Here is a 9,577-nt window from a genome sequence, read left to right as displayed (position 1 = left end):
GTGGTGGCTATGGCGGAGCTTCCACAGAGGCAACAGGTGGATGAGGGAAGGTGAGGCAGGGATACACAGGGAACGTAAAACAAACTGGAGGCTGGCTTGACTGCAAGTCAAACAACTGAGTTATTTTTACACATCGGCCAGCATCTGGCCAATCCACCACCTCTCATTGTTCATGCAAAAAATAAATAAATAAGTCATCAGCCCACCGTGCAAATGTCCGACGGCTAGTCCAGCTATGTTAACTTGTTAACCTTTCGCCGAAAAAATGTTTTCTGCGGTGCCGTCTTTCGTGCTTGGCTCTCCTACCTTTGCTAACATGATGCAGAAGCCGGTGCTGCATTCACTTACCCTCGGATATCTGAGCTTCACTGTGAAACCATAATCGTACATTTGATATTTCATTAAATTTTATTGTTTTAGCTTCGGGGTGGCACCTGGGGTGGTCAGTCTGGTTGGGGGGGTGGCCTGTGCCCCCCCAGGCCACCCCGCTGGACACGCCACTAGCTGCTCCATGCTCTGGGATTTTACCATGAACAGTCCCGCATGGACAACATCTGGCTGGACCAGGTTACGTCAGGTATATGTAGTTCCTTCATTCTTTTCAGCCATTTTCTATGTAGAAATTGACTCAAAAAATATTAGGATAAAGTGTACTGCTGCATAGATAGTTACACTAGCAAACCCTGTGCTGTGCACAAGAGGCAGGGAACACGCAAACATACATGCTACGATCATTATAGTGTAATGCTATGATGCATTGTATTGTGACACATAATTGAAGTGTCAAATGTACAGTTATTTATGATTGCTTTTTTATGATAACATTTATTAAATAAGAGAACATTTCCTGCAGGACTTCCACATAACTTCAACAAATACAATGACGACTTCATCACTGATCAAAACACTGCATACGACTATGAGTCCGTCATGCACTACAGGCACTTCTCCTCCAACAAGAATGAATCCATCCCCACTATCACCACCAAAATCCCAGAGTTCTACAATTTTATTGGCCAGTACCTTGATTTCAGCAATATGGACACCCTCAGGCTCACCAGGATGTGCAACTGCTGTATGTATATGTTGTCACACTGGGCTTCAATGAGTCGACTTTTTTTTTAAAAATCTGACAGCTATAGGACTGTGTAAAACACATTCCTATGTGCATACCCCTCCTCTCATTCTCATACAGCCGGGCCGCTCACCCTGCTGGATCAGTGTACCTTTGAGTATGCAAGCATTTGTGGGATGATCCAGGCCTCTGATGATGTGAAGTGTGTCTACACTCAGAGCTCTGCAGGCACACTGGATCACACACTCCTGGGGCAATGCAGAGGTCTGAATAATGTCTCTTCATGTTTACTGTAATTTCAGAGGGAATTAAACATTATTATAGATTGTCTTATATTTATTTGTTTTTTTAGATGCTGGATACTTCATGCACTTCAACACTATGACTGGGGAGCCTCAGGAGTCTGCTATGCTGGAACCTCGAATCCTCTACCCCAAGAGGAAGCTTCAGTGTCTGCAGTTCTTCTACAAGATGACAGGGGGCCCCGCGGACAGGCTGGTTGTATGGGTGAAGACAGATGATGGCACAGACACTGTTTGCAGGATGAAGAAAATACGCACGTTTTATGGTATTTGTTAAATAAGCAGATTAGCAAGGATGAGCATTTCATAGAAAATGCCTTAAGCTTCCTCATGAAGTTGAAGCAAATGTCTGAACAAACAGCTTTGCATCGAGGCAAATGTTCATTGGAACATTTGCTTAACTTCTCAGCAGAATAAAAATGACATTCAAATGATGTTATTTCAAGTCATACTCCCAACATAAACCATCCCAACAGTTAACACGTTCTCTCAGGTACAGCACAGATGAAATGTTTCTGTTGTGTCTTTATTTTCTGTGTCTGCTAGTCTGGTTGGTTTAACCAATAGATTGAGCAAGACAAGTGGTTTCTTTTTCTTCTTTTAGTCTCTACTGACTATGGTGTACCAGGTCAACTGCTGGTTCTTACGTCACAATTTGCATGCACAAACAAAAATTAAAAAATGGAAAGTTGCGGTTCTTCGAACTGTGGAGGGTTGTTGAAAAACTATTTTTCACTTCCTGATTTCTTGGAGGTTTTTTTTTTGCATATTTGTCACACAGAGATAACCTGAGTAAATACACAAATGTGTTTTTAAAAGGATTATTTACTTTATTAAGGGGAAAAACTCCTATAGAACCCCGCCACAATGAAAACTGTGCTGCTGTTATAGGAAGACAAAGGAAGGGAATAGCGGGAAGTTCTGGTAGGATGCAGTGTTAGAGAAGAAAAAGCAGGAGTGTGGAGGTGAGAGTGATGAAACGAATGTAGGTAGATGTAGTGTGTGAGTTTGAAGCTGGTGACATTGAATGTCTGTGCATACACTCCTCAGGTTGGATGTCAGTTAGAAAAGAAATAGAGGAATTGAGTGTACCCAGGAGGGGGGATGTGGACTTGAGAAGAGATGTAAGTGAAGCTAACAGAGGAGATGAGGAGGTGTTGGGTAGGTATGGTTTTAAGGAGAGAACAGCAGAAGGACACATAGTAGTGGATTTAGCAAAAAGGATGAAAATGGCTGCAGGAACAACACATTTAAGGAAGAGGGAGGAACATAGGGTGATGTACAAGAGTGGAGGAACTGCACACAGGTGGAATACATCTCTGCAGAAGGTGCAGTGTGCCGGCGAGTTAGCCGGAAAGCCAACGGACATCAGCGCTGAACCCACACTTCCAAACACATCGCAGCTCCGACAGCAAAGCTATAGCATACTTCGTAGCTCCACCCACCCGCCAGCGCCAGGTAGCAGGCGGAAGCTCAGCTCTGTGCTCCTTCCTACTAACAGAATTTAATGCAAGCTGGAAATGTGTCGCTAGCTCCATACTGTCACAGCCTGGGCCTCTGAAACATTATTTATTGTTTCCTTGGCTTCAATGTTTGGATTCTTGTCTAATTTATCATGTGTTTTAGGTCTGTCAGCTTAGTGTTGTCATGTCTAGTTTCTTGTTTTATTTTGAAGTAGATTGTGTGTTCTGGGTTCATGTGGTTAATTTTTCTCTCCCCTGTGTTGTTATTATGTTTGATTCTAGTCAGCTGTGTCCTCATGTGTCTCCACTTCCCTTGATCACCTCATGTGTGTATTTAAGTGCTCAGTCTTGCTGTGTTCAGCGTCGCGTTGACTGTTATCCCTCAGTCATAGAGTGTCATAGGTTTTTGTCTTCACTGTGTTTCATAGTTACTCAGTGTTCATGGTTTCTTCATAGTTTTTTCACTGAGTTTCATAGTAGTTCACATACAGAGCTAACAGATCAACTGAAGATGCCATTGCTACAATGTTCCACACCACCATCTCTCACCTGGAAGTGCAGGGCCGTTACACCAGGCTGCTCTTTGTTGACTTTAGCTCTGCTTTCAATACGATACTCCCGGACAGACTAATAGTTAAACTGCTGGAAATCGGACTTCCTTCTACCACCTGCCGCTGGATCAGAGACTTCCTCTCAGACCGTGTACAGAGAGTTAGAATGGGGCCTCATCTTTCCTCAGCCCTCAGCCTTAACACCGGCTCTCCACAAGGCTGTGTACTGAGCCCCCTACTGTACACTCTGTACACACATGTGTTAGTTCCCACCCAGACAACGCAGTCATCAAGTTTGCAGATGATACCACCGTGGTGGGGCTCATCTCTGGGGGAGATGAGATGGCGTACAGAGCTGACGTTCAGAGGCTGTCAGATTGTTGTGTAGATAACAACCTGGACCTCAATACCACCAAGACAAAAGAACTGGTAGTTGACTTCAGAAGGAGGAAGTCTGAGCTGCAGCCTGTCAGCATCAACGGGGAGTGCGTGGAAAGGGTCTCCAGTTTCAAGTTTCTGGGTGTGCACATAGACACAGACCTCCAATGGAGCTCTAACATCTCTGTGGTTTTAAAGAAGGCCCAACAGCGTCTCCACTTTCTGAGAATCCTCAGAAAAATGGACCTGAAGAAGGAGCTGCTGACCGTCTTCTACCGCTGCTCCATTGAAAGTGTGCTGACATATTGCATCGGTGTGGTTCTCCAGCTGCACCACAGCACACAGAAAGGCACTCCAGAGGGTCATCAATATGGCCCAAAAAAATAATTGGACATCCTCTTTCCTCCCTGAAGGACCTGTACAACACTCGCTGTCTCAAGAGGGCACACAGCATCCTACGGGATTGTACACACCCACGACACCGGGTGTTTAAGCTGCTGCTGTCTGGCAGGAGGTTCAGGCTGCTGAGGTCCCGAACAAATAGACTCAAGGACAGCTTTTACAACAGGGCAATAGCCCTGATCAATGCAAATAGCTGACCTGACTGGATACCTCCCTGGACTTTTTTGGGGGGGAGGTAACAACGGTAAAAACAGTAACAATAATAATATTTATATTTATAACAAGGTGCAATAACAATTAATGTGCAATAATAACAGTGTGCAATACACATACACTTCTTCTTTTTTATTACTAAGTTATTATACTGTGTTGTGTTGTTTGTGTTGCGTTGTGATGTGTTTTATCGGGTCGTGTTGTGTTATATGTAGTGCTGACGTAGGACAGTTTTCCAATTTCATTGTACTATTGTACTATGTATGACTGTGCAATGACAATAAAGAGTTATCTTATCTTATTCCTCTTTGTTTTCTTAGTTTCATGTTTTGTCTGCAACCAGCTAAATAAAGCTTGCTTTTGGTTAAAGTCACATCCCGTCTCCTGCAACGCCGCTCTCTCTGCATCTGCATCTGGGTCCTGAAGTCAAAACACTTCGGCACACCCCACCGTGACACCATACTGTTTACTGTTCTCCATCGTCGTGATTTTTTTCGTCAGCACAGAGTTGCCAGGTTCTCGGCTACTCATCCCTCATCTGCTAAACTCCGCAGCAAACGTCGGCACCAGGTTGCCAGGTTCTCAGCCACCCATCCCTCCTTTGAACAATTCGGCAGCAAACCTTGGCACCGAGTTGCCAGGTTCCCAGCCTCTTACACCTCCGCGGCTAAACTCTGCAGCAAACGTTGGCACTGGGTTGCCAGGTTCCTTTCTCCCTCATTCGCAAAAGCAACAGCAAGCTTTTTGACTATTGAGTTGCCAGTTTATCAGCATAGTTAGGGGGAAAAAGGCCACAGAGTTGCCAGTACTCCATCCCTCGGTAGCAAATGCAGTATGCTTCGGCACCAAGTTGCAAGGTTCTCGGCCACTTATCCCTCCTTTGCTAAACTCCGCAGCAAACGTCGGTACCGGGTTGCCAGGTTCTCAGCCACCCACACCTCCTTCGAAAAATTCTGCAGCAAACGTCGGCATCGAGTTGCCAGGTTCCCAGCCTCTCATCCCTCCTTGGCTAAACTCTGCAGGAAATGTCGGCACCGGGTTGCCAGATTCCTTTATCCCTCATCCACAAAAGCAGCAGCAGCTTTTCTACCATCAGGTTGGCAGTTCTCTAGATAGAAAAAATAAATAAATAAATAAAAAGGCACCGGGTTACTGAACTGCCAGTTTCTCCACATCTATCATTGCAAGCAGCTGCAAACCCCTCTAGCACCGTGGTGTTAGGTTCTTGCTATATCTGCCATGTGCAAACCGCAGGGATAAGCTTCTTACCCCTGAGTTGCCAGTTATCCATCCATCATGGCAAAAGCAGCAGAGAATCCTTCCAGCCAGTTCCTTCTATATCCATCATTCGTAATCACAGCAGCAAACTTCCACCACGTTGCCAGTTTCTCTGCATCCGTTATTGCAAAGCAGTAGTAAACTCCTCTGGCACCAAGGACACCAGGGTTTCTCTTTATCCCTCATTCCCTCATTCACAAATGCAGCAGCATGCTTTCGGCACCACAATGCCACGTTCTCTTCCTCTATGCCCCTACGCAAATGCAGTAGCAAACGTTGGCAACAGGGTGCCAGCTTCTCTTCCTCTGTCCCTCCTTTACGAATGCAGTAGGAAGCTTGGCACTGAGATGCCTGGTTCTTCTGTATCCCTCTTTCGCAAATGCAGCAGAATGCTTTCTAATATAAAGTTGCCAGTTTCTCTGCATTTATCACAGCAACGCAGCAGTGAATCCTTCTACCGCTGGGATGCCAGCTTCAGAAATAATTTCCCCCAGGGATCAATAAAGTATTCTGATTCTGATTCTCTGCATCTAGCCCTCACATGCTAAGCAGCAGACGTTCCTTTCAGCACCAAGATGGCAGGTTCCGTGTCTCTATTCCCCATTTGCAATGCAGAAAAAGCTCTTTGCCCCGAGATGCCAGGTTCCATTCCCATGCGCTAAGCAGCTCAACCTTCTGGCACTGGATTGGCAGCTTCTGCCATCAATCACTTGCGCAAAAAAAAAAAAAAATCCTCTCTCCAGGAGGCCAGTTTTTCAGTTTCGTCCAGTCTTCGACAAGATGTAGCTGCAAACCGTTCCGGCACTGAGATGCCAGTTTCGCTGCCATCTTTTCTGCCCTCACAAAGCACTGGTAAACCTTCGTGGCACCAGGATGCCAGGTTCTGTCCTCTATCGCTCTTTTCAAGACATCCAAACTATGCTAGGCGTATAATTATTCATGGCATCCCTTCACTTCTCATGTGCTTTTCGTGACACGTGCTTTCACTGGCATCATCAGGCATCCACCCTCGACACAATCATTCAAGACCGCTTTCTAAGTCGACTCACGGTTCTGACTACGTCTAAATGGCTTATCATCTCTCTACTCTTGGATGATTTTGGAGGTTATTATTATAGAAGATTATTTTCCTCTAATCAGTCTTTCAATTCCTTAACTCTTCCCAAGCTGCTGCTGTCACTTCTGTTCATTCAGAAATCAGCTCAGTTGTTATCGCTACCTTATCTGAAGCAATTAACCAGCTAAGCACCACCTCTCCATCTTCTACTCAAAGACAAGCTCACACAAGCTTTTTGAGCCGTCAAGCCTTACCTCAAATCTCAAATCCAGCATTCTTCTCTGTCAGAGCTTCAGCTCAAAGTCGAGCCACATCGCTACCTGATCAAGGATTCCCCTCATTCATCTATTAAGATTTCCATTGTTTCCTTTAATCTCATCCACTTCACACCATGGAGCGACGTTCGGTTTCCCTGAGCTTGTCTTTGCCCCGATCTCCTTCTCTCTCTCCCACCTGTCGCAGCAGATGGCTCCCCCTCCCTGAGCCTGGTTCTGCTGGAGGTTTCTTCCTGCTAAAAGGGAGTTTTTCCTTCCCACCATCGCCAAAGTGCTCGTTCATGGGAGGTCATACGATTGTTGGGCTTTTCCTCTAGACATCATTGTAGGGTCTTGAGGTGTCCGTCACTGTGGCTCGGTGCTGTATAAATAAGTTGAATTGAAAATCAAATTATTAACACTGACGTCTTCAACCTTCATATTGCACATTTATTACTGCTTCTGGATGCCTTCTTTGGGGATCTGCCAGGCCCAGGAGCCATCGTCAGTCCCCTTCAAGGCCTTCCCCAAACCTCAAGCTCAATTCATGTCCAAGTGTTTACCTTTACCTACTAAACGCTGTCAAATCTAAAATGAGGAGGTGGGCCCAGCTAGTGAATTGGAGATTATGTATTGGAATTTCAGGAGCAGGACCACACCTCCAAACATGCCCCAGCTAGTGAAATTAAACTTATTAAAAAACAAACACATCACCTGACTTTGCAGTTAATTATGGCCATACAAAGGTTTATTTCCAGTCACGAAAACCTTGAAAGGATATGAAAATTGTGGATAATCTGCCTCACAATCAAGAAACTATAGACAGCTTTGACTTATTCCTGGAGAACAGTGCACAGTGGATCACTTTAGGCAAACGTTTGCCTAAATATTGTATTTGCTGTAGGCTGAAAAAATAACTTCAAATGAATGCTAACTTTGGTCTATGGCTGCTGCAAGCGCATGCAGGACATTAGCTAAAGAATTAAGTCTTTTAACCATTTCTGACAATTCTGTTAGTTTTGACAAACTCTGTACATTTTCGGCAATGTACAGACTCCTCCTGGAAATGAGATTTTTAATCTCAATGAGATTTTTTACCTGGACAAATAAAGGATTAATAATGTGTCCCCAACATCCAGGTTTCAAACATGAATATTCTTATTTTGACCACTCAGACACTCATGCTCATTGGAACAAACCAACAGCCACATCCTGACCAGTGTGGGATGACAGCTGTAAATGCTTCCGCAGTCAAGACTTTGGCTGGAGCACATTCATTTCCCACTCACATCTGCAAAGGAGGAGCTTCCTCAAGAACAATAATCTCATTGTTACTGCCGACTTCAGTGGTAAGGATCTGAAATGTGATGCCCCATTTAATTTTTCTATCTAACATTTTAAATTAGCATCTTCTCAATGGTTTTCTAGATTTGACCCACCTAATCAAGACTGAGGTGCCTGTTCAACTGGCCCCACCAAGCAATGACATCACAGATGAGAAGTACCAGAGTAAGATGGAAATGAGACCAGAGGCTCCAAAACACAGGCTGTATCCCAATTCAGGGTCTGCAGCCTTAAAGGCCACATTTTATGGCTGATTACGTCACAGCGACGCAACGAAGGCTGTCATAATTAAGGCTGCTCAAATGCGTCCTTCATTTCCCCTGAATTTTAAGGATGTGGGGGTGTAGACTTCATGGCGCAACATATCCCAGACTTCATAGCGCGGCAGTGGGTGTGGATAATTTTGCCGAAGAAAACATCGGAAGAGGGGCGGCCGAAGAGTAAACTTTTAAAAGTGGGTAATGAATATTATGTCACTTATTTATGTGCAAATGTTTAATAATGAAGAACATTAAAACATTACTGTTGACCACATGTCGGCAAAGTTATTTGCCATTAGCGATGTTTGTACTTTCTGCGTTTACTTTGTTTTAAAGCCTTTACTTTAAAATATACGCCGTTTAGAATCAGAATCAGAATACTTTATTGATCGCTAGGGGAAATTATTTTTCGTCACAGTGCTCCATTATAAACAAACATTACAAAGACAGACAATACACTAACTAAGAATAGCACGATATATGCAGGCATATGTATACATAAAAGTCACTTATTAATAAATAGCTGAAAATAACATGTGCAAGAAGAGTGTAGCTGTTGTAGTAAACAGTGTGTTAAGTGGATGAGTTGTACAGGGAGCCACAGGCAGGAATGATTTCCTGTGTCGTTCAGTGGTGCTTTTCGGTAATCTCAGTCTTTCACTGAACGTGCTTCTGTGACTGACCAGCATGTCATGGAGTGGGTGGGAGATGTTATCCAACATTGTCTTTATCTTGCACAACATCCGCCTCTCCGACACCACCTTGACGGAGTCCAGCTCCATCCCCACAACATTACTGGCCTTACGGATCAGTTTATCAAGTCTGTTGGCATCTGCGACCCTCAGCCTGCTCCCCCAGCATGCAACAGCATAGAGGATCGCACTGGCCACAACAGACTCAAAGAAAATCCTGAACATTTTCTGGCAGATGTTGAAGGACCTCAGTCGCCTCAAAAAATAGAGAAGACTCTGGCATTTTCTGTAAAGTGCTGTGGTATTTG

The 9,577-nt window shown here is 44.5% G+C and overlaps 1 protein-coding gene across 1 annotated transcript; it reads left to right on the top strand.

Moving 5' to 3' along the window:
* The first annotated feature begins 265 nt into the window (after positions 1-265).
* LOC102204247 (meprin A subunit alpha-like) lies at positions 266-8,571 on the top strand. Its single transcript, XM_013908678.1, has 9 exons — positions 266-331; positions 505-577; positions 854-1,075; positions 1,196-1,339; positions 1,428-1,643; positions 3,669-3,889; positions 4,886-5,069; positions 8,194-8,322; positions 8,402-8,571. Exons 1-9 carry the CDS (start codon positions 266-268, stop codon positions 8,569-8,571), a joined length of 1,425 nt encoding a protein of 474 aa, XP_013764132.1.
* The last annotated feature ends 1,006 nt before the right edge of the window (positions 8,572-9,577 follow it).

This window comes from Pundamilia nyererei, unplaced genomic scaffold (genome assembly GCF_000239375.1).
Source record: "Pundamilia nyererei isolate P.nyererei 1_Seehausen unplaced genomic scaffold, PunNye1.0 scaffold00013, whole genome shotgun sequence".
Taxonomy (NCBI): domain Eukaryota; kingdom Metazoa; phylum Chordata; class Actinopteri; order Cichliformes; family Cichlidae; genus Pundamilia; species Pundamilia nyererei.
This window is presented reverse-complemented; position numbering and strand designations above follow the sequence as displayed.

Coding starts and splice junctions, on each gene's coding strand:
- LOC102204247 (XM_013908678.1), top strand. CDS start 266: ATGTTTTCTGCGGTGCCGTCTTTCGTGCTTGGCTCTCCTACCTTTGCT. Junction 1,076..1,195: donor CACCAGGATGTGCAACTGCT/GTATGTATATGT, acceptor ATTCTCATACAG/CCGGGCCGCTCACCCTGCTG. Junction 8,323..8,401: donor TGTTACTGCCGACTTCAGTG/GTAAGGATCTGA, acceptor ATGGTTTTCTAG/ATTTGACCCACCTAATCAAG.